At 46.3% G+C, this 23,994-nt stretch overlaps 2 protein-coding genes across 6 annotated transcripts in view; one reads left to right on the top strand and one right to left on the bottom strand.

The window, feature by feature from the left end:
- CRB2 (crumbs cell polarity complex component 2) overlaps window positions 1–15,229 on the top strand; it is a 57,586-nt gene extending 42,357 nt beyond the window's left edge. For 3 of the 4 annotated variants that reach the window (XM_030460965.1, XM_030460966.1, XM_030460964.1), the window contains 7 exons: window positions 3,987–4,934; window positions 5,723–6,279; window positions 6,677–6,842; window positions 7,160–8,027; window positions 8,257–8,373; window positions 8,820–8,946; window positions 11,740–15,229. In XM_030460965.1, coding sequence (XP_030316825.1) covers window positions 3,987–4,934; window positions 5,723–6,279; window positions 6,677–6,842; window positions 7,160–8,027; window positions 8,257–8,373; window positions 8,820–8,946; window positions 11,740–11,967 — 3,011 coding nt within the window. In that variant the 3' untranslated portion in view covers window positions 11,968–15,229. Of the gene's footprint in view, window positions 1–3,986; window positions 4,935–5,722; window positions 6,280–6,676; window positions 6,843–7,159; window positions 8,028–8,256; window positions 8,374–8,819; window positions 8,947–11,739 lie in introns of those variants that run through there. The other variant, XR_003988248.1, reaches the window with a different exon arrangement.
- Window positions 15,230–16,070: 841 nt separating this feature from the next.
- DENND1A (DENN domain containing 1A) overlaps window positions 16,071–23,994 on the bottom strand; it is a 165,000-nt gene continuing 157,076 nt past the window's right edge. Inside the window, exons 22-24 of one of the 2 annotated variants that reach the window (XM_030460968.1) lie at window positions 23,210–23,338; window positions 21,127–21,382; window positions 16,071–20,267 (exon numbers count right to left, since the gene is read on the bottom strand). In XM_030460968.1, the coding sequence (XP_030316828.1) occupies window positions 18,945–20,267; window positions 21,127–21,382; window positions 23,210–23,338 (1,708 nt within the window). In that variant the 3' untranslated portion in view covers window positions 16,071–18,944. The remainder of the gene's footprint in view (window positions 20,268–21,126; window positions 21,383–23,209; window positions 23,339–23,994) is intronic. The other variant, XM_030460967.1, reaches the window with a different exon arrangement.

The raw sequence follows: 23,994 nt of genomic DNA, 5'->3' as shown, positions 1-23,994 counted from the left end.
TTTTACAGATGTTTTCGCGATTTTCCTCTTCGTGTTTTAGAACTCCTTTGTTGAGAAGTAGTTTTTGGTTTAACTCGGAGGACAAACCCGTTGCTGGTCCATCTCCTCCCCCACCGTCTCCTTGAGGAGTAGAGCACGGTGGGAGAGAGGTCAGAGCAGTGGGGTTGCCATGGAAATGGCAGTGAGTGTGCAAATATAATTGTGTCGGTCCGTTTGTTGCGGCTAATTCTCCCTCTCCCCCTTCCTCCCCTCTTTCTTTTGATAATAATACAAACCCTAATTAGGATGCACCAGGGAAAGGTTGCTGGGAATTCAGCTCTCTTATAGGAGAGGGCAAGCGGTGCTGGCTGGGAAACCCCACTGAACTTCCATCTTTCAAGATTGGGCCCATGAATAGACCTCATCCTTCAAGTTTATTGTTTGGTTTTTTGTTGGTTTTTTTTTTCATGATAGCTGAATTAGAATATCTGTCTTATTATTCTTTCAGCATATTGTGTATCTGTTCAAGTATATGATTCTTACACTGTATACAGTGAATCTTTGCTTTTCGTAGCAGTCAGTAAATCATTACCTTCATTTGGGGAATGGTGAGCTGTATGGATTTTAGTAACACTGTATCTGTGCAGCAAAATTGTTCTCTCCACATGGGTAACACTTCACAACCTAGGAATTGGTGTTTGAAACTCCGCAGGCTTAGCGACTTCTGTCTGGTTTTGACCCAACAACTGTGGGGTGTTTGCTTGGGTCTGTTAGCTTCAACACTGCTAAGTTAAGGGGATGTTTGAAAACCTGGTCTCCCTATAGCAGCCTTTTAAATAACACTTGTCTGATTTTCAGATAACAAATTCTACTGATTTTTGTTTTTCAGTCTTTAACTAGATAAGAAACTCATTAAAGGTTTTAAAGACTCCTAATGTTGCAGTGAACTAGGGTGGCAACGTTGTTCTTACTGTCAGTAATTCAAATAATTGTAAACATTTGAGCTAAGAAATTTAGAGGGAACAGAGGAGAGTACATAAGAGTAATTTGGGTTTGCCACATGGAGTCATCATCCCCCTTTTCTACATACATCTGAAAAGGGCTGCCTTAGCTTCTCTTAGAGAAACAAATTGCTTTTGAACTTTTTCTTCATGTCCATTTTCCAGTATATAAGGGACATCCAGGAAATGATCTGTACCTCTGGACACTGTAATGGCCTATGGCAAAAATCTTATTTTTCCTGTAGCAGCAAGAAGTGTCTTTATTTTGCTGGCATCCCCTTCTCCAGTCTGTCTTCTGCAGCCAAACCCAAACATTACAGACCCCTCTGCTGTGCTGAAATTCACATCTAGGAAGCAATGTGCAACTGAAACCTTCTGCCTCGTTTGCCAAACCAGAAAGAAACCATTTGACAAACCTCCCTTCAAACAAGGCTGACAGAACTCATTGGTGACACTGGAAGAGGGCAACCCACCTGGCTGATGAAGGGGATGGCTGCTGTGAGATGATGCTTGTGGTTTTGGTTCCTCCAGGAAGAGCTGCCCTCCCTCTTCCTGCTGCTGAACATTTTCTTTGCCTGTTTGTAAGCTGTGTAAAGACCTGAACTGTCAGCTTATTCTTTTCACCCATTTTAAAGAAAGAATTTAAGAAATCAAACCAGCTGCATCCTATGGGACAGACTGCTGTTTAATTAGCCACCAGCCTGAGGTTGTGCACTCACCTGAGGGACTAATTTGCCACCTGGTGTGAAGCTGTCACCTCCCAAGTGTCATCTGAGAGGCTGGGGACAGCCTGGGCAGGTGCTCCTGCTGCTCTGCCAGGGAGGGAGCACCCTTGCCTGAGGAGATGCACTCAGGCTAGGAATGTGATAGGGGAAAATGGGGCTCTGACCCTGCCTCCCAGCCTTCTCAGCAAAAATTCATGGCATCTCTCCTTTTGTTACTCAAACCAGTGGTGTCTTCTCCTTGCCCTGGTTCATATCAACAGCTCTAATCTGAAATGAGCAGCATCTATACTCATAGCAACTTTCTGTGATATCCAGGATTTGGGACTATATCAACCTATCTTTCTGATGCCATTCAGCTGCCTTTTTCCCTTACATTTGGCTCCAAACTTGAATCTTAGTCTTGAGATCCCTCCAAAGCACCAGTAACTCAGAAAACTCACTCTACAGTTTCACTCTTCTGCTGATTTTTCTTTATTCCAACTGAAGTCTTCACATCTTGTCCCAGACTGGGATTCTCCAGGCCCAGAGATGTCCAATATACTCTGTTTATTGCAAGATGTTTCCTGGCTAGGTGGGAAGGCTCTGTGGGCATAACTTTATGCTGAGTTTTAATTTTATCCTTGCTGCTTCCTTTACAGGTAAGATCACACCCCAGGTTCTGTGTGCTGAGCAAGCCCAGCATTAATAGCTGGAGAAGAAAGGGTGTTTATACTGAGGCAGTATTACACCTCTGATTCTGCCCATCAGCTGAGCTCTTCAAGGCAGATGATGATGGCCAAATTCAGAGCTTTTCCACAGACACTACCCAGAGCAGTTCTCTTTTATTTCTTTATGTCAGCAGAGAGCTATGTCCTGAGAGAATGTTGCTTACAGAACATGGAGCCAGCATAGCTGGAAAGTGCAGAATCACCAGAGCTTTACAGTTCTCAGAGCTCCACAGTGTTGTGTCCTTGCACTGCCACAGACATTTTGGAGCTGGAAGCTGGTGTTGAGTCTTGGCCTATCTGCAGAGCTGGCACTGATAACAGCAACTGCACAGATTCCTCATCTCCACAGGAATGGAGAGGGGAAAGAAACTGGGTTAGCAGAGTGCCAGATGTTTATGTGAGACTGTCCAGAGGCACTGGTGGAGTCTAAGGGGGGACAAACCATCTACACTTCTGTTCAAGAAGACTTATGTGTCTTTGAATTTTTGTTTTGGTTTTTACATCATGAGTCCAGGTCTGCTGCTCCCAGTGCCCCATCTCCCTCATCTCTTTCCCTCAGGCAACTCTCTAATCTCTTTGACATGCACATTCTATCTAGTGGCTTCTCTCTACAAATGTCTTTTGTGTTTTGATTTCCCCTCCTTTGTGTGTGAATTCCTTCTTTTTCTCTCTGCTGCCCTGGTTGTTCTTGCTGGCTAGATTCAGCTGTAATGCTATTAGATTGGGATAATCCTTGCTTGGTTTATCTGTGTGACTGTCTCTGAGGATTAGTGAAAACCAATGTTGTGGGCCAGATAAGTGAAGTGGTTCAGAAGGGCTCTTCTGTCAGTCTGGAGATGCTCAAGAAGATGACAGCAGATTTTCATTAACCAAATTTGAGTGTAATGTCTTATAATTTCCTGGAGCCCTGATGGATACGTGTGTTTGGAGCAGACAAGCTGCACTGCTGTGCTTTTCACCCCCTTCACTTCTGGACAGGACAGGACTGAAATCAGCTCAGTGCAAGTATGGCAAAATGTCCATGGAGCATGTTTTGTTTTTTGTTTGGTAATGAAGTGAGTTTTGAGTGTTACATCTGAAAGGGTTATCTGGGAATTTGAAGTGTCTTGACTGAGGCTTTCCAAGAAGTTCCCATTTTAATGCTGTCTGCAGCAGTGGTGCCCAGAATCTGCTCCAGTCACATCTATAGATTTGAGTTCCAGAGTACAAAATTTATGTATGAAAGAATCAAAATCTTTGTCTGTGCTGTTTTGTTCCTTTAGTATCATGTTCTTGCTCTCCTTGCACGTTGATTCCCTGTGGTGTTTTAGGTGCTCTGAGAGGGGACAGTGGTCTGTTGGGTGATGTAGGCTGAAGCTCTGAAAATGGCACCTTCTTTGCAGCACCTGGGAGGCCAGCTCAGAAATACGGATTTCTCACCCTTCTGTTAGTGGTTGGGCACTACAGTGAGTGCTGGCAGCTCCTCTGGTGGCTCCTGGAGATAGGGGCTGAGGGAGGGCAGTGTGGGGCAGGGGCTCTGGGGAGGGCAGTCCCAGGCCCTGCAGTGAGATCCCCTCTCTGAATCTCTCCCGCAGGTGTGGAATGTGCTGTTAACATCAATGAGTGTGAGGAGGGGCCCTGCCAGAATGGAGCTGTCTGTGAGGATGGCATTGCTGACTATACCTGCCACTGTGCCCCTGGCCAGGATGGCACTGTGTGGGGAGGGAAGAACTGCTCTGTCAGCCTCACTGGGTGCCAGACACATGACTGCCAAAATGAGGCCTTGTGCATCCCAACCTACCAAGCTGAGAGCCACGGCCACCTGTGCCAGTGCCAGCCTGGTTTCTATGATGCCACATGCTCAACACCAACAACATTTTCCTTTGCTTCCAGAGGGTATCTCCTCATTGAGCTGCCCGTGAGCAATCAGAGCAGGAGGGATGTAGCAGGAGATCAGCTTGCCAGCGTGTCCCTCCGGTTCAGAACCACCTTGCCCAGCACTGTCCTTTTTTACCGAGGCCACGAAGCTGAATACTTGTTCCTGGAGCTCTTTGATGGCATCCTGCATGCAGGACTGAAGATGGAGGATGCTGAGTACTTGCTGCTCCTGGAAGGACTGAGAGTTGATGATGGACAGTGGCACAAAGCTGAAGTTGTTGTGCACAGCACTGTGCAGCTCAAGCTCTGGCATGACTCTTGTGATGCAGGTGTCTGCCTGCAGAGCTCTGTCCCTGTCCCACCAGGCACTGCTGGGATCCCTCATGCCTTCCTGAACCTCTATATTGGAGGTGTTGAGGAGTCAATGGCCAACAGCACCCAGAGCCAGCAAGGCTTTGTTGGCTGCCTGGAAGACTTTCAGGTGGATGGTGAAGTTGTGCTCCCAGTGGCTCTGCCTGTGGGTGAGTCCTCCCCCGTGACCCGGGGCTGTGACCGCACGGAGTGGTGCCTGGCCCAGCCCTGCTCTCATGGGCTCTGCGTGGACCTCTGGGCAACCTTCAGGTGTGACTGTTGGAGGCCTTATGGAGGCCCAGCTTGCTCATATGGTAAGTGCCTCCTGATTTACATCTGCCACCTCTCTCAGTTGGTGCTTCCAAGGTACCAGATAAGCATTGGTGTGAGCTCTGAGAGCAGTGTTTTCTACTGGACCAGTGAGAAAACCCTCTGTAAATGAAATCCTCACTGACCCCTTCTCTGTGGCTTGTTCCTGCAGGACACATGGTCAGTTTTGTGGTGCAGGTATTATTCCTCTTGAGTTGGAGGCTCCGACTTCATCTTTGTATCAGATCTGTATGAATGCAGGGGGGCAGAGAAGTTTTTCTACTGTGAGATGTTGATTTTGAGCTTGAGTGAGGATGAAGAGGAACTTGCAGCTTTATAGATAAAACCACAAAGTGTTAAATGAAGGTCTTTGACAATTTTGAGTTAAAATTGTATCTATTGGCATTTTTTTTTCCTGCTAAGTGTATATTAATATTGTTCCAGTTTTTTGTTTCACTCCTGAGCCCTAAACATGACAAATGCAGTTATTTTGCTGTTACTAAATTCAGGAATTTTAAAAACAACTTTGTAGCTTTGAGTCCTTGAGTAAACCTGCTAGACCTGTATTTCTTCTGCTGCTTGGGTGCTTGAATTCATGCCCTTCAGAGAAGCAAGGACATGTTCACCTAGATCTTAATTTCACAGACCTGTGTGGGGTGAGAGCAAAATTGCCCTGATGCACGTTGAAAACGTTGGGAAGAAAGGTTTTGCCCTGTTCATAAGGAGCTTAGAACATCCCTGTGCCAGCAGCATCCCCTTGATGAGCTGATGTGCATTTTCTTTTCTCTTCCAGAGCACCCAGCAGCAACATTTGGCCTAGAGAATTCTACCAGCTTTGCCTCTTTCACCCTTCCTGAGAACCTTGGTGCAAATTTCAACATCTCATTTTTCCTTCGCAGTCGGAAACCTAACGGTTTGCTGCTGCAGATCAGCAATGGGACTGAGCCCTTCCTGAGTGTGTTCCTGAAGAGAGGCAAGGTGACCATCCAGACTGTGTCAGCAGATGTGGTCACATTGCCAGAAAGTGTTGTTGATGGGAGAAGACGTTTGGTAGCTCTCTCTTTCCAAGAAGGAATTGTTGGTTCTCACCTGTCAGACACGTACCTGGAGCTGGGACAGCTCATAGCAAGACCTCTGGTAGCTGGCTATGAAGTGCTCATTGGTGGACATCCTGACCCAGGCAGTGCTGACGTGTGGGGAGGGTATTTTAAAGGCTGCTTGCAAGACATCCAGCTGAACAGCCACCAAATACAGTTTTTTCAGGCTGAGAACTACAGCCTGCCCCAGGAGCTCAATAGGACTCAAACTGATAATCTTGTGAATGGTTGCATCTCTGATAACACCTGCCAGGTGTGTTGTCTCTTGTCTCTGTGTGTTCATTATCATTCTGTGCTTACAGAAAAGTCTGACTGTTGCTGGTATCAGCAAGGTGACAGAGCTTTTTTTCAGTACTGAAGGACTCATGGTCCCACATGCTCTGTGTCACTTCATACAACATATACTCCCTACAACTTAGGCACTAAGTTTTCTCCAGCCTCACCTGTAGCATTTGTAATTTGTAGAACCTGGGCAGTGCAGACACCTTTGTGCTTCCTTCACTGCTGTTCAGTCACTGTTTTAATTCCTCTTCTTTCTTGAGTCAAGCACTGCTTGTACAAAGCTTTGTTGTCACATTTCCTACTAGTGAATTCTCTGAGATCCAAAGATAAATTCTGCTGCTCCTAAATTCTGCTTTTTTGTTTTCCAGTCTGAACCATGTCAGAATGGTGGCAGATGCACTGTCACTTGGAATGATTTCCATTGCAGCTGTCCAGCAAATTTCACTGGGAAATTTTGTGAAGAGAGAGTCTGGTGTGAAAGTGACCCATGTCCTGAAGCTACCACCTGCATAGATGTTCCAGCAGGATATGTGTGTAAGTACTGTTCCCTGCTTACCTGTTGGTAAAACCTGAGCTTTTCTAGCAGTGAAAGGGGAACAGCTGTGTTTTTGTGCAGTGCCATGACACTGATGAAGAAAAATTGCTGCACAAGAGCTGGATATTGTTATTAGAGGTGCAGTTGTAATCAGGAAGAGCTTTCAGGATGCCAGCAGCTAGGCCTGTAATCCTGCTCACACTAAGCTTACAGGATTCTTCAGGGAGGGAACCTGCCAGGAGTTTGCCATTGGTCTGTCTCAAACACACCACCAACTGTCTTTCAAATCCCTCATGCTTTACCCCTTTATTTATAGGCCTGGCTAATGCAACATTTAATAGCTATGCTGCTGTGGAGTTTACCACCAATGCATCAGTGACCAGAACTCTGAGCAGCCTCCACATGGATTTCAGAACCAGGGATGAAGATGCTGTTTTGCTTTGGGCTATGGAAGAAGTGGATTCCCTCCAGGTGGCCATCAAGAACTCCTCCCTGCTTGTTGACATCAGGAGTGGGAACAGCATCGAGGGGGTCAGCTTCCTGAGCCAGAAGTCAGTGACAGATGGTGCCTGGCACACCATCTCTGTGTCCATGGAGGAGCCAACTGCACCTTCTTCCAGGTGGCTGCTTCGTTTGGATGGGTCTGAGAACACAACTCTGCAGGGACGTGCTGGGAACTTGGACTTCCTAAAGAACAATGCCCTGATTGTTCTAGCTGAAAACTTCACCGGCTGCCTGGGGCACGTGAAGATAGGAGGGATCTACCTGCCCTTCACTGCCCACCTCCCCTACCCCCAGCCAGAGCAGTTCCAGCAGGCCAGCAGGAGCTCCATCCAGCTGGGATGCACCGGGGCTGATGTCTGTGCCTCCAGCCCCTGCCTCAACGCCGGCACCTGCCAGGACTTGTTCAACTCCTTCAGCTGTGCCTGCAGGGAGGGCTGGGAGGGGCAGCTCTGCGAGGCTGACATTGATGACTGCCAGTCAGGTCCCTGTGTGCACGGGGACTGTGTGGATGCAGTAGCAGATTTCCAGTGTGAATGCTTCCGGGGGTTCATTGGGAAGAGGTGTGACATCAACGTGGACGACTGCGTGCGGCACCAGTGCCTGAACGGGGCCACCTGTGTGGATGGGGTTTATGGGTACTCCTGCAAGTGCCCCCCTCAGTACTCAGGACCTCGCTGTGAGTAAGTAACTGGGTGAGGAAAGTCCTAGTACTGGTGCAGCATATTCTCTGAGCATGCTCAAAGTAACACTGATATTACAGGCGATTTCTGAGACTGTTCCCTTCTCCACATGTGCCAAGCTCCTTCCCAGACATACCAATGACCCTCACCAGCCCACTCTCCTCAGAGCCCCAGTACACCTTTACCTTTCCCCATAACTGCCCTTGTTCAAGGCTGTCTCTTTTCCCAGGTGGCCGTTCCCACCCCAGCAGTGTGGTAAGAACTTCACCTGCCTGAATGGAGGCAAATGCATCAGTGAGAGCTGGGGAGCCAACTGCACCTGCAAGCCAGGTTTCACCGGGAGGAAGTAAGTGCTCAGAGGAGCTGGTGCTCCCATTCTTAGGTCAGTGGGAAAGCTGAGCAGGTTGAAATGCTTTATCCTCTTATATGGCCTTTTGCCATTCAAACAACTGCTCCAAAACTATCAGTTATTTTTAGAAGAGGCAGACTTGGTATGATTCTGCTGATAATACCAACTTTTGCAGTGTGAGCTGATTCCAAGGAGTTCTTGAACCTCATGAGAATTCATTAACTGGGGCAGAGACCTGGCTTCAGTCCTACAGAAGTGTCAGGAGAATGGAATGAATGGGTAGCACTTTCATGTTGTTGGACCCTGGAGGAGGCACCTAAAAAAGATACAACAGAAACTTTTCAAATAAATGAGGCTTTTGTAGAGTGTATTATCTTGTGTTCTGTGGCACAAGAATATATGTGAGCAAGTTCATCTAATTCCAATTCTCTTTTCTTTTCCAGTTGTCAAATCAGTGTGAACAGGTGTGACCCAAACCCCTGTCAGAATGGAGGGACCTGTCGGGGCTCTCACAGCTCCTACGAGTGTGTGTGCAGTGCCAGCTACACCGGGGAGCGCTGCGACATCAACGTAAGCACTTCCCCTGCTCTGGGGGTCCTGGGTGCTGCTCAGGGTGTTGGTGACACTGCCCACGGGGTACTGGTGACACGGCTGATGTGTCACAGGGGCCCCTGTGTCCTGGCTAAAGCACAGCTGGAAATCAGCTGGAACCAAAGACCTGAAGTGGGAAATTTATTTTTATCTTTGCTGTTGCATATTGGTCTCCAGCATATGAACAACTGCAGCAAATACTTTTCAGGATCTGCATGGGCTGCCAGGTGTTTTTCAGGGCTGTCTCTGCAACTTCCCAAGGGTTTTGTAACTTTGGACAGTAATTGGGCCTGTAGGTAGAGCTACTCCATGTCCCTCACAGTTCCTTGGAGAATAGAATTGCAGCTGGTATTTTACCTTGGATGGGAGAGTTCCTAAGCACCTTCCCTATCCATAGATCACAGAATAGAAATGGATGTGGTTTGGAGAAGGGATATGAGGTGAAGTTAAGCTAAATGGGTGTCAGGTACCAGTGAAGAAGCAGCATCCTTTATCTGCCTAGTCTGCTTCTGAGAGGCTGGGCTGGTGGGCGAGGCTCAACCAGGCTTTTCCTGCATGAGCAAAGCATTGCTGGTTGAGGCTGAACTCTCTGGTGTGGAAGTTGTTAAATCATAACTTGCTTTTTTTCCTGTGAAGCTGTTGCATGGACGGGTGGCTTGTCTGGTAACTTGGGAATGTACTAACCCATCCTGCAGGGAGGGGCTGTGTGCCCAGGGGCTGCTGTTGCTGTTACTGAGGGCTCTGGAAGGCCTCTGCCACAGGGCAGGCTGCATGCATGGATCCTTCAGGCATCTCTGTCTCCTCTCTTCGGGACCCTTCTTGTAGATTCCTGTGTTCATTCTCATCAGCCCCATCACTTCTGGCAGAATCACTTTTCTTTTCCCTCCTCCATTGCCTGGGGGGGGGGAGGGCAGGGAGCTGTTTGTGCAAGATCCTGGGGAGAGCTGAGCTCTGCTGAGCTTCCTCTCACCAACTGTAGCAGCCCCAGAGCTGACAGGAGGCAGCAGAGTGCTAAAATCTCCCGTGGTGCTGGGCTGGGCACTAACCTGCATGCTGGGCCAAGCTGCAGCTAACCCCTGGTACATGGCTGGAGCTGAGAGATCAGCTTGGACTTCAGTCACAGGAAAATGGCAGAAGGACTTCCAGGTGCTCTGGGAATATTCCTCCTGTATTGTGTTGCTTTGTGACATTAGCATGGACTCCTTGGCATCCAAAAGCTGTAAATAATCAAGCTTGAGTGCTTTTGTTTTTATCTGTAAGGTGGCAGATAAGAAATACTTATTTTTAGGCTTATTGTAATTTCAGGGCTTTCTTAAATGACACAAGTTCTACAATTTAAAAAATTCTTCATTGTATTCCCTATCATCCTTAATGCTACCAAAATCAAATACTCATTCAGCTCACTGATTTTCCTCCTTAGTGCTTGGGCCTTGTCTCATCTCCATCTCATCTCCTCCCATCTGTGTACTGACCTTTTTAACATCCTCCTCTTCCTGCTGCAAGGTATCTTCAGCTCTGTTCCCTGGCATCCTCACATAGTGTGGATATTCATGTGTGTGCCTTTGCAATTTAAAAGTTACAGTCAATGGATCTGGTGCTCACCATTCACTGTTTAAAATCTTTTGCCCTAGGATTTCATAAAGTTCCTGCAAGGTATGTCAGTTCTTGGTGGTGTATCCTGCTCTTTACTCTGCCTTTGACACTGAGTAACTGTTAAACCTAAAAATTAACCACCCCCTCCCTGTCCTGAGGTCTTCAAGGAAGCCCTGAAACACAGCTCTGCAGAGAATCTTATTTGGATGGATAGCTTAACAGCTAAATAAAGTCTCTAGTTTGATATCAGAGGCATCATTGAGCTTTTTAAAATATCATTCCCCTGTTCAAGGAAATTTCCCAGGGTTACTGAAAATTCACATTGCTCTGCATTAACTTTAATTCTAATTTTATTTCTTAAACAAGGTTTAGATCTTTCCCAGTGACACATTTTAGTCTGATATTGGTAAAGAGCCCTTGTACCTGCACTGCCATTTAAATCCTCAGGGGCTGTCCTGCTGTGAAAAATGTTAAGTGGAGAGGAGGGTATGGAGTGTGTGACACAATTTTGCGGGTTCCACCTCAGCTAAGATGTTTCAAGTGTTGCTCAGACACTTCATTGCTGCTCTTGTAACTGTAACAAACAGCTGAGCAGGATCTTCATGAGCAAGTGGGCAGCAAGGGCCAGCTGCCTTTGTAGTGACTTTACAGCTCCAGGATTGCTCCCATAAATTGTCTGCATTCAGGGTTCCTGTTTCCATGCTGCTCAGCTGCCTGGCTCAGGAAATCCTCTCTCTTCTTCCATGTGGTAATTCTGTCCATGTGCCCTGCATGAATTATTGTAATGGTATTAACTGCTCCAGCCCTCAATCTGTTTATAACTTTGCTCTGTTGAGATCAGCTTCACCAAAGCTGCCGGTTCAAGACTGTCCCTACAGAGTGCCAATAGACTTGAGTTAGAACGATTCAGACCCTGTTACTGCCTTGGTTTAAGAATAGTCCATTTTAGAAAGTAAGTTTAAACATGTTTTGTTCAGAGATAAAAGAATGACCATGAGCAGTCTCTGTGCAGGTGCCCTCAGCTGGGTACTTGTTCCTTGTCTGCCCTTTTCCATTCAGTTACAGATCTTTTGCTTTTGTAAAAAAATTTTTCCCTCTAATCTGACCAATTTGGGTTCTTCAACTTAAGTGATTGTAACCACTGGAGTTTCATTGTTTCTCCATTAATTTCTTTTACAGAAGGGGACTCCAGGTGCTCTCTCCCCCTCCCCACTAATTGAAGTAGCTGTCCCTGTAGCCTGTGGCTCTTTATTGCTCCTCAGTATCGGGCTCATATTCATGATTCTCACTGCAAGGAAGAGGCGGCAATCAGAGGGAACCTACAGCCCGAGTCAGCAAGAAGTGGCAGGAGCTCGGCTGGAGATGGACAGTGTCCTAAAGGTGCCACCTGAGGAGCGGTTAATATAGGCACTGCTTGACCAGGAGATGCACCTGCAGGGTCTGCTTTGACCTTGATCTTTCTCCAGCACTTGCAGCAGCAGCTCCATCCCATCTCACTGTCCTTAAGGCACAATGAAGACACGGACTCAGAAGCAGGAGGCAGCCTGTGCATGCAGGAGCTGTTCCTGTTAACTGAGCCAAGTGCACACCACTGGCTCAGACTCAGCCTCTTTGCTCCCTTCTTTCTTGCCCCACAAGTGCCCCACAGCTTCCCCTCAGCAGGAGCTGTTGAACTGCTCCTGCTCTGAAGTTGCTCTGGCTCCATCCCACCTCTCAGGCAGCAATGGCAGTTACCTCTGCTTCCTAAGGCAGGGTGAATCAAGCACTACTTGGCAGATTCAGATCTATGTATTATTTTAAAGGAATGATGTATAGAGGATATTTATGACTGATCTGTATATACTGCTCTGCTTTTGTCAGCAACTGAAATTCAAAGTTTTTTCAGCTCAGGTGTATGAGGTTTTTCCCACGCAGTTTTCAACAGCAACAGCAGCCATGAACTCCTGCCCTGTGCCAGCCCCAGCCCTACAGGGACCTGCCAGGAATTTCTGGAATCACAGCACAACCCTGTGTTGTGTGAGGTGATCCGTGTTAGACATTCCCATGGTACTGCTCAGCACCACAGCAGCCAGAACTCTGGGGCTTTGGGGGCCGGTGCTGGAGCTGTGGGCAGGATCTGCTGCCAAGTGAGGAACTTCAGAGCTTGGGCAGGGGGAGGTGGGGGCTGGTGAGCTGGAAAGAGGTCACCCACCTGAGTCCTGTGTGCTGAGGAGAGGGCAGTGGGAGGGGGAGGCTCCTGTCCAGCACTGTTGCCAGCACAGTGCAACCTGGAGCCAGGGGATGGGGCTGTGAACCTCAGCTGCAACCAGGTGGAAACTCTGAGTAACTCCTGTTCTACCACAGCTGCCGGTGTGGGCGCATCTTAGCAACTCCTCGGTGGTGGGAGCAGCAGGGGCTGCAGGGGCTGTCCTGCTCCTGGCAGCTCTTGCAGCCACAGCCATTGTCATGAAGAGGAGGAGAGCGACTCAGGGAAGGTACAGCCCCAGCCGTCAGGAGAAAGATGGGGCTCGAGTGGAAATGTGGAATGTAATCAAGATGCCACCGATGGAGAGGCTGATCTGAGAGCTGGGGTCACACCAGGTGCTGTGGCATCCCCCAACAGTCACACAACTGCTGCAGCAGCTCTGCCCCAAGTCCCCAGGTGTGTTGCTGTAGCACAGGGCTGGGCTGCTCTAAGCTACTTCCCAGGCAGCAAGATTCAGCTGCTTGATCCAGCTTGGTTACTGGAGCTCATCCCGTAAGATTTGTATGGAATGGGTCTGGCAGCAAGAGCAGTAAAGTCTGGGAGGAAAAAAAAAAAGAAAATTGGGCAGGAGAAGAAAAAGCAGTTGGGGCAGTGGCAGCAGAGAAGTGCACAGACCCATCAGCTCTGGGTCTCCTGGTGGCCTCAGTGCCAGGTGGGCACCAGTGGCTCCCTGCAAAGAAGCAGAGCACGTGTGGGTGCTGGTAATTAAACCCTGTATTATGAAATAACGTAGTTGTTAAAAAAAAACAAAAACGTGTGCCTGCAATTCCTCTGCAGAGCCGAGACAGGTGAGTTGCTGATGGGAGATAAATGTAGAGCTGATGCTGTCCTTCCCCAACCCAGCCAGAGTCAGCAGTAGCACACCAGAAAAACCAAGCCCCGTGCTGCTGTATCAGACACTTCTAAAGCTTTTCCTCAGCCTAAACCACAGGAATATTTCAAGTGCCTTCCTGAGACCGAGGTGTCAGTTCCCGTTGCTGCCGGGAGGGTGTTTGGGTAGAACCGAACCCGGGGAGCAGCTGCTGTCCCACTGCCCAGCACTGGGGGGCTCTGGCAGCACCACCAGGAGTGGCTCTTGGAAGAGATTTGCTGGTGGAACACCGAGGAGGGGAAGAGGAGAGAGTTCAGGACCTCTCACAGCAGCCAGGTTTGGGCTTGTAAGGGCACAAGAACAGAATTTAGTTACCTAACCTAGTGAAGTTTACCATGAAACCAGGGTTTGTGTTGTAGTGAGAGGCAGCACCCGTTTTCCACCTTCTACAAAGAATATTTATTTTGTGGCTTTGCTTCTCCTTTGTTAGTTTTAGCTGTTGGGTGTGCGATTTCTTATTTAACAGCATGTGGCAGAGCAGGCCAAATAATGTCTAAAATCATTAGTGTTTCAAGGTAATTTTGACAGCTGTCAGTTGTTTTAGAAAAGCATTGCTTTTTAATCTCAAAAATGCTATTACTAAGCAGGGTGTGAATCTGCCCACCACAGCTCATCAGCACTAGAATAAAATGCTGTTCTGGTTTGTTCTCAGATTGCTTTTGTTTTTACTCTAGCTGTAAATTTTTCTGTAAGTCTAAGCAAAGGGAAGAGTGCATAACTAATGATCAGGTCTGTCTAAAGACCAGGGCTGCTGCATGCATGCAACTCTGATACAAGATGAAGAATGAAAGTTTGGAAAAACAGAGAAACGCTACCACTGAGAGACAAGAAAATAGTTTATAAGATCACTTTCCCTCCAATGCTGAGGAAAAGTTGACAGAGCATTTGGTGATCCCACCTGGGCTGTGTACCTTTACCCCTGCAAAGGCAGGAGTGTCCTGCATCCCATAAGGACTTCTACCAACCTACAGCAAGCTTAGAAATATCATTTGGGCTTCTGCAAACTCAGACTTGATTGACCTCCAGGTCGTTACTCCTGAGCTTCACTTTGTATTTTGTGTTTAAATTGTAGAAAAATGCAGGCAGTGACAGGAGCTCAGTGAAGCAATGTTACTCCAGCCTCTGTTATTTTGAGACCCAGAGCTGTAAGAACTATTTCTAAGCTACTGAAATATCCTGAAAGGTAAGAAGGAGCTACAAAACCAACAGCAGTAAAAACAGCTAAAAAGCAGCACATAGCAAGCAGTGTCTGCAGCCCCTGCTGCTGCCAGGCAGGCTCCTGCTCACTTGATTTACAAGATGAGCAGAGCAGATGTTTTTGTTTCAATCACCCAAAGCCAGTACAGCAAAAATGGTAAAATACTTCATCAGTGTCTTGAATGTTTCTGCAAAATAATTTAAGAAAGTGGTTTTTTTCCCCTAATGTACTTAGTTTTCTTTTGATATTTAATTTTTGAATATATTTTTTCACAAAACTGAACTTGCTGTAGTTAATGATCATGATCCTGTTTTCTTTTGTAATTGTAAATTTTATAATTTGTAAAAAATTAAAATGCTCTTCAGAAGAAATTTACAATAAAATTTGGTTAAAAATAGACCTACTTACCTTGACTTGTGATTTTATTTTTTTTTCCTGAAGCGTGAAGAGGAACTTGATGACCAAATGGCTCCTTTTGGGCCACAGTTTGCACAGCTGCAAACCTCAATGGCTTAAAAATTAAAATTTTATTAATTGTCTGATTGTCACACACCAGAGCTCTAAGCATAGAGCTGGAGGAGGCAGACCTGTACAGCAAAGGTTTGTGGTAGGAGTGGGGCTGCTGCACTTACTGTTCACCTGTACTGAAGCATGTGCTGCTCCATTTTACCACAAATCCCCTTATTTTATGTGCAAAGAGGCAAAAATCAGTCAGAGCCATGAAATACCCAACAGCCCCTGGATCCTCTGATGTGAGCCACGACAGAGTTCTGCAGCAGCAGAAATTCTCTCTGGGGCTGTGGGACCCAGAGCTGCAGGACAAGGTGACAAACCTGCATGTTTTATAAAGCTGCAACAGGCACCACTAACAAGTTAGTCTCATGTTGGCAACCTCACTTTGCTCATAAAGCCTGTGGGGTAAGGGTAGAAGGAGCAAAACAGTGGGGGAAAAACACAACAACAAAACCCTTATTATTAGAAGTCAACAAGGATAAAGCCTGCAGTGCAGAGGGCCAGAGCTGAGGCAGCACCAGCAATCAGCTCCTTAGTGCTCTCCTGCCACACAGGGCTGGCTCGGGGGTGTCACTGCCACTCTGACCACTTCCTAACCAGGAATAAAGCTGGCCAGATCCCAACCTCCTGCTTGATTTTTTTCTCACAAACATGAGAAAGGGAATAGGGAAGTGGGGATTATCTCAGTAGCTCAGACCATTCATTACAGGTTAAAAAAACCCCCATCCCTACTATATGCAGAGAAAGCACAAACTGCTCATAATTAACACGAGTACGTAAGGTTGGCTTCAGCAACAAAATTCTTGTGTCTTGACAGCTCCTAGTTCCAGTGTCCAATTTCTAACTTAATGACTCAACAAGACATATAAAAGCTTTTACCATCTGTACAGCATCAGAAACATTAAAGAATTGGGTTTTTAAAAAATAAAAAGATATTTCTAATGGAAGAAAGCATCTGTAAATAGCAGAGCAGTACCAAACACAATCACCTACAGTCAGTACAGGAAGATGTACAAAGCTCTATATAAAGTCATCGATGAGTTGTATCAGACAAGCAATAAAAGGAACACTTCTTACACTAGATTAATAAAAACATCAAAAATACTTCTATATCAGAAAAAGAAATGTTTTACGTCCAAGCCTGGGCTCCCAGACAAGCACACCTTGCTTACATCTGGCACTGTTAGGAATGACTCATGTTAGGAATTCCTGAGTTTAAATAAGACAAAAAACCAAAATACTGCCCTAGGGATAGGTTGATTCCTTTAGTATGAGAAGCATGTAAACCAGTCTCCTGCTCAAAAATTCCAGTCAAGAAGTGAGGAAGGTCACAAACTCCAGGAGAGTGCTGCCTTCTACTCCTGGATCTCAGGGGTGTGTCCAACCTCTTCCCTTCCCTTCAAAACAAAGTGAAGGGTGATTAATGACAGGTGTTTGGAGTTTAATTACTCCTCAGTGCCTCGAAAGTGACTTAAAAAAAGAGTAAACCAAGAGTGCTTGTTTGTCTAAAAGTAAAATGCACAAAACATTCCATAATATGGGCAGAGATGGAAAATGATTTGCAGCGATACAGAATTACCTGAGCTTTTTTCCTGTTCCATGAAGCATTGGCCTACTCAGTACATCACCAGGCTGTGACATTAACACTTGTGACAAAGAGGATGTGAAATGCAAATGGCATGTCATATGCAGAACTTTCTGATGCCTGTACGTATCCACCATAAATTAGAAAGTTTTATCATTGAGCTTATAGGGAGATCTGAAATTTCAGACTGAATTTATAGATAACTTTCATCATTCTGAACTTACAAAAAAAATAATGGAGCTATTAACTTAGACTTTAAATATTTTACTATGCAATACTAAAACCATCTCTCTTCCAACACAAAAAGAAAATACAAATCCAACTAAATGTCTTGTCAGAGTACCAGTACTTTATAGAAATGCAATATTCATGTAATTCTATGGTCTTTCCCAAACTGTTGGTGTTTCAGATATTAAATTTTTCTTTCGTACTGCACAGACTCAAACGCACAGACAGCCATTTTCATACACTAGAATAAGAAAACTCCCAAGATTATATGCATAAAATAGATACATTGGAAATCAGATAAAGCTTTACAAGAATTTCCCCAACTGTCCAAAGTGATTTCCTTTATCAAAGGCTTAATGGTGATGTGATTACCTCTTCTAGAGTAACATGATTTACATCAGATTGTGCCCTAATACAAAACAAAAAAGCACCACTTAAGTTAAACCAAGATGACTGCAAAGACAGCAGGTTTGATACAGGATGCTAAGATTAAGATGAAATTTTTTGAGAATCCTATTGCCACAGATTAAGTGTCTGAGAAAATCCCAATGAACGTACCCTTTAACCTTTCCATTGCATTTTTGTACTTCATGATCTCATGGTCTGTGTCACAGTCCAGTTAATGCCTTGTTCCACCAGGCAGAGCTTCTCATCAGCAGTGAGATAAAGACTCTGGTTCTCCAGACCCAAATGAGATCCCAGAGCTTCAAGGCAGCAATCAGCACTCCTGAGGGCTGGGGGTGACAGACACCTGGCAGGGACTGACCCCCGAGCTGGGCTCAGGCTGGGGCTGTGCAGAGGAGCTGCAGCTTTCATCTTGTCAGCACACTGCCATTTAACTTGAACTCATCAGCTTTTATGCCCCATTTTTTTGTTTGTTTAAATAATCGAGTCAGCTATTGTTACATCCCATTCAGATACTGCCATCTCTAATATTTATAGATAGTATTAACATACACATTATACAAGAACTAGGATATTCTTTATGGCCTCTATCTTCTGATGTATTAAACAAAAAAGAAGCAAAACAAAACTATCAAAATCCCCTCACAAAAAGAAAAAAAACTGCTGGTGTTTCCAGTTTCTCAACAGAAATGCAGGACCAAACCCTGAGCAATTGCTCTGTGCTGAGGTTTTGTTGCAGCAAAGAATTAGGACAATTCTGTACCAGAGGCCCCCGTTTCCTCTCAGTGCCAACATGCAAGGGGAGGGAATTCAAACATCTGCATCTAAAGCTCACCCAAAGCCGTAACTAAATGAATGTGATTTCCAGACAGGACAAACTCTGAGCCCCCTGACTCTGCTCTTCACATGAGAAAGCAAAACCCTAGAGCTCTGTGTGTAAAGCAAGCAAACCCAACACCTCTCAGCCAGGCAGAGGAAGCCTGGACTGTGTGGCTGACCACGCTCCCTGCCCTGCTGAGAACTGGAAACAGGAGGCAGGGAACTTCTGCTTCAGTAGTAGGGAAAAGCTGTGTGTGGAAAACCAAACCAAACCCAATTACCTTCTTGCTTTGGTCAGTGCAAGTCATGGGGGTTTGCAGTGGTGGAGAGTGAGGTGACCTGGACAATGGGGGGACTGAATTCAGGGCAAAAAGCACTGGTGTGTGAATCAGCACGGAGATGGTCCTGCAGCTATCCTGGCTCAACCTTCCAGAAAAGAAATACTTGGGTTTATGCTGGCTCAAAAAAACTGAAACAACCCTCTGTCAGTTCCAAAGGGCTACCAAAGGGACACTGAGTGTCACTCAAACGTTTCCCATCGCTTTCTGAGCTGCTCAACCTTACCTGGTGTGGATGACACGTCTTGCTTCGTCTTTTTTAACAAATCTTCAAATGGATCTTTTGTCTCCTCAGATTTTGAGGACAATAACACTGACTCTAATCCCTTAGTTGGCCGGGAAGGTATCAATGGGTGTTCGTTAGACAGGAGAGCTACTGCTTGTTTCGGATCTGCCTTTGAGCTGGACTGGCCTGCCTGCAATGTTCTGGTTTTAGGAGGGCCACTTAATCGTGCAGGCTGTAGAGTGTTTGCTGGGGAAGGGCTGTGGCTCCCCAGCAGTAAGGAGCTGGCTGGGGGCACAGCTGGAGCCTGGCTAAACAAGTTTGGCATGGAGAGCGTTGAAATGTTTGGTTGAGGTCTTTGTGGTGGGTAGAAGCTAGAATGAGGTGTTATGAAGCTAGAGCTGTAAGCATGACCTAAAGAGGGGGTGAAAGAGCCCCTCGGGGGTCTAACTAGAGACACTGAAAAAGCTCCTGGCATTGTTTGTGTGAATGGGTTAGGAGAGGGCTGTAAAAAAGGTGGTGGTGCTGGGGAAGGATAACCAAGTGGCCGGACAAATGGTGCAGCTGGAGAAGGCACAAAGTCACCTGCCACTGAGACAAAGCCACCTGCAGAAGGTGGAGTGGCTGAGCTTTGCAGGCTGCAGGGACCTTGCTGTGAGCCAGTGCCTTGCCAGCTGTCTGTCTTCAGTGGATCCAGAAGACTAAGAAGGAAGTCACTTTCAGTACCTGCATTATCTGTCTTCACCTTGACAGGCTGGAGCATCTCAACAGTGCTGGTAGGACTGGACAAAAGCTGAGAGGGATGAGAGGAACAGTTTACAGACTGCTGGATTTCAGGGTCTATGGACACACTACCAGCTCCAAAGGGCTCTAGGGTAAGACCTGAAACCAAGTGGCTACGTCCTGCAGCATGGGTGGTGAGACGCTCTGCTGGCCCGGCTGCAGTCTGATGCTTGGAAGCTCTGGGTGCTGGGGGTGGTGGCACTATCCCCAGTTCAGGAGTTTTTCTTCCCTGTGGCCTTGGGATGGTGATGTTGCCTTGAATGGCAGGATTTGATTCATCCTTTTCTGCAGGAGCCAGAATGCTGTCTCTGCTCTGGGGTCTCTCTGTGACTGGTGGGATGTTACCAAGTGCAGTTGAGGGTCCTTCTGATGAGCTTTGAGAGTACCTGGTAGGAACAGCCATGTCATCATGACCCATACTCCACAACTTGTTGTAAGGGTGAGACAGTTTCATGGACGGCACAATCCTGTTCCTCTCAGACACACCAAGATCCATTCTCTGCAAGGAAACATAAAAAAAGACTTCAACTTTTACTTATCTCCTCACAAGACAGCATAAAGTGAAGCCAGGCTGCTGGGCTCCAAGTGGAAGGAGATCTGTGCACAGACTGAACACTGGAGAGGGAACAGCCTAGAAGGACAGACAGGAAAACAGAGGCAGGGCTCTGAGGTTTTAATTCCAGCTCTGTCTCTAATGAGTTTTCAGCTGTGACATACTGTGGCATCTGTTGTTAGCCAAGTAAGGGACACATACCTTTATCTAAGGTAAAGAAATAGAGAAGCTTTAATTGCTGCATGGGAAAAGCTGTCAAATGAAATATCCAGATAAAACACCATATTAAATATTATTATAAGGTAGAAATGACCTTTCTTCCACGTCACATAAAAATCTCAAGAGTCTGCTTTAGTTTGTCACTTAGTTGTCACTAAGTTGCATTTATTCAGTGAAGTTCCTCATAAAGAATCTCCACAATCTTGACAGTTCAAGTGATGCCTAGACCACAATGGCCAAATTAAAAGAAGGTTGTGTAAAAACCATGCAGTTTGGAGAGGATTTGAAAATTCCCAGGTATTGATCCCCACTGCTCAGCATCAGCTTCTAACATAAGTCTGTGTGACAGCCAATGGACAAAACAGATTCTAAGGAACAGGGCAAATATTTCCTCCTCTAGAAGTGAAGGCTGTAGATCTAGTGGAAAAAGTCTCTGCCTTGTAACGGGGTTCCATTCTGATCATTTCTTAATTCAGAAATGAACTGGATGAAATGGCTGGATGCATCTACTCAATAATGCAAAAATGTTCCTCAGAGAATGACGGAAGACAGCCAGGCCTAGCTCTGTGAAAGCCCCTCTCCAAACCTGGTACTCAAAGGTGCAGCGCTCATCTCCCTCTTCCTTGGGTGTCCGCAGGTCCTCCAGGCTCTTTGCTTGGCTGAGAGGCTGGGGATGTGTTTTGACTTCTAAGCTTGGGAAAATGTCCTCAAGGAGGTTGATTTCTGTGCGCTTGCTTGAGAGCAGTGGGCTTGGAGGCAGAGCTTGTCGTGATGTTTCTGGACTGACCACCTCCTCCCCATCAGCACTATCAGATTCTTTCAGGGTCCGGTATGGCTGAGGCCTGGGAGAGAAACAACAATCATGGTGCAAACAATTGCCTAATATTTTTTTAGGAAATAGAACAAAGTGGGAAGCGCTCAGAGGGAAGCTGCCATCATGCAGATAAGAGTCAGGCTGATGAAGGACCTCTCCTGGAGCATGAATAACTGGACCCTATGTCCCTGGCAGGCAGCCACGGCCACTGTGCTCAGACCCTTTACACCACAAGTCAGAGCCAGTGCAGCGCCAAGTGCCCTGTGTTCTGCAGGTACTTACATTATCTTGCTTCAAGCTAACTCAGCACAGAACATAATTCAGTGTTTTCCTGCTGTAATTGGTAACACTGTGCAGAGTTCCATGATTACACTGGTGTCATCTTATCAGGAAACAACGCAATCCATTACAGAGACACCTATTTTACATTTACAGCCAAGGCCGAGTTAGCAGGATGCACACACCTCAGCAAAAAAATGAGCACCAGCAGATTTGCATACTGGTTCTGTGCACAGAGAACAGCAGCATAATGTGAATCCAATTAATAACAAGAAGTGCCACACATATCACTGGTGATTGGCATTTGACTGGCAGCCAGTTTTACTCTGGCATTTAAACAAGGTTTCAATCAAACAAAAATATTTGTGAGACCTGCAAAAGCTGATATTATGGAAGGACCGTCCTCCTCCCTCCATATTTTAGTATAATATATCTAGATCATGCAAGCTTATAAACAGCCCATCTGATTTCATTTAACATACATAAAGCAGGCATTGAGCTAGCAACATGTGGATGTAGTAGTGCAGGTACAAGGCAGACAGCTATGGTACATGTACGTATCCTTAGGAAGAAGGCAATCTTGCAAATCTTGGCCTCATCTTTAGTCTCTCATCCTATGTGCTCATCTGCTAAGCATTAGCTCACACTGCAAAAAGCCCCCAGAGGAATATTCTGCAAACAAACCATTTTAGTGGCCTGGCCTCCTCCACCCTGAGCACAAGAGGGTGGGAACATTTTTCTGGCCCTTTGCTACTGAACCTCTGTGTCTGTCTCCCCACTCTCCAGCTGGCAGCCTCTGTCCCCAGCCCAGTCTCACACCTGCAGCCAGTGGCTCCAGGGGCTGAGAGGCAACACTCCTGCCCCTCACACAGCACCCTGGGCAGGAGCCAGAGCCCTGCAGCTCCATCCCACACCTCTCACAGAGCAGTGGCTGCAGCATGGCCAAGCTGCTCAGCACCGTGTTTCAAAATGGACAAGTGAGAGGTGTGGGAATTCACAACAATTTACAAACCAAGAAGCTGGCTATGAATACTGCAGTGAGTAAACCCAACAAACTGCTCCCTGTCTGGTGTATAATTTTAGGTCAGACTGCACAGAGGACATCTGTGTGACAACTCCCCATCTCACTGAGGAGGTGGCACTTGTCAGAACTGAGAGGCTGGGACCAAGCAAGTAAAACTAGGAAATGCCAGTGACTGCTCTGAAACCCAGCTCACAGGATGACCCAAAAAGCACAGCCAGCAGTGCACAAGGAAGAATGGCAGAAGGTTTGGACAGGAACACAAGCAGCACACTGGAACAAAGGGCAGGTGGAAAGGTTACACCCCACAGAGCTTGAGTCTGTGTAACACCACAGGCCGTGTGTCACTGCACAGTGCTTCATGCAGGAGGATGCTTTTGCATGCTGCTAAAAATCCACACAAACAAGCAGGAGAAATGCTGAACATTCATCAAGCACCATACAGAGACTTCTGGACCATCCCCAAAATTCCAAGTGCAGGAGCAGGCACCCTGACCAATGCAATCCCCATTCCTCAGAGACTGGATTAATACAATGAAAGAATAAAGGATAGACCATTCAAAAGGAGCAGAGAAGAAAAAGTTTTCTGAGAAGCCCAAGACAGGATCCTCTTCCTGCTGAAATTCATCATCAGAAGAGTCCTCAGAGAGGAAGACTGTATAGTGTCGCATGGGCTTTACAAGGCTGAGGGAAACAGGAAGAGAAAAGGAAGTTATCAAGTTGTCACAGACAAAGCTCCAGAGGAGAGAAACCAAGTGATTTTCAGGCTCTTAAGTAATTCCTGAATGTGACTGACTGACTGCTGCTGCAAGGGGCTCAGAGGGTCAATACTGAGCTCTGCAGAAAACACAACTCTCCCAAAAATGTCTAAGGTGCTGTCTGGAAGGGTAGGAAGATGTGCAATCACACTAATATTGCTAAAGAAGCCAGGAGCAGGGTATTTAAGCAGAAATACACTGGAAAGAAAAGCCTGAAGAGCATGAAGAAATAAATAGCAAATATTGCCTCATTTTTAATAGTAAAATATCCCCATCTTTATCAAAGCATGAAGCAAAGGCCACAGTTCATTCCCCTCTGAAACACTGAAGCTCTGGGTGGATAAAGAACTTATAGAAAACATATTCTCACAAAGCAAATATTAATACAAATGCTTCACAAGTAACTGAAAGCAATAAAAGCACATCAGGATTTGCCAGCACTAATCAGAGGCCTCTACACCACAGCCCAGTGCTTTTCCACCTACTTAAACTCAAGGACAACATTGTGTAGAGCCACCAAAACTATATGCACTTACAATAGAATACCTACTCAATTTTTAACAGTCCCTGGTTCTCATTTAT

This window comes from Calypte anna, chromosome 17 (assembly GCF_003957555.1).
Source record: "Calypte anna isolate BGI_N300 chromosome 17, bCalAnn1_v1.p, whole genome shotgun sequence".
Lineage (NCBI taxonomy): Eukaryota > Metazoa > Chordata > Aves > Apodiformes > Trochilidae > Calypte > Calypte anna.
This window is presented reverse-complemented; position numbering and strand designations above follow the sequence as displayed.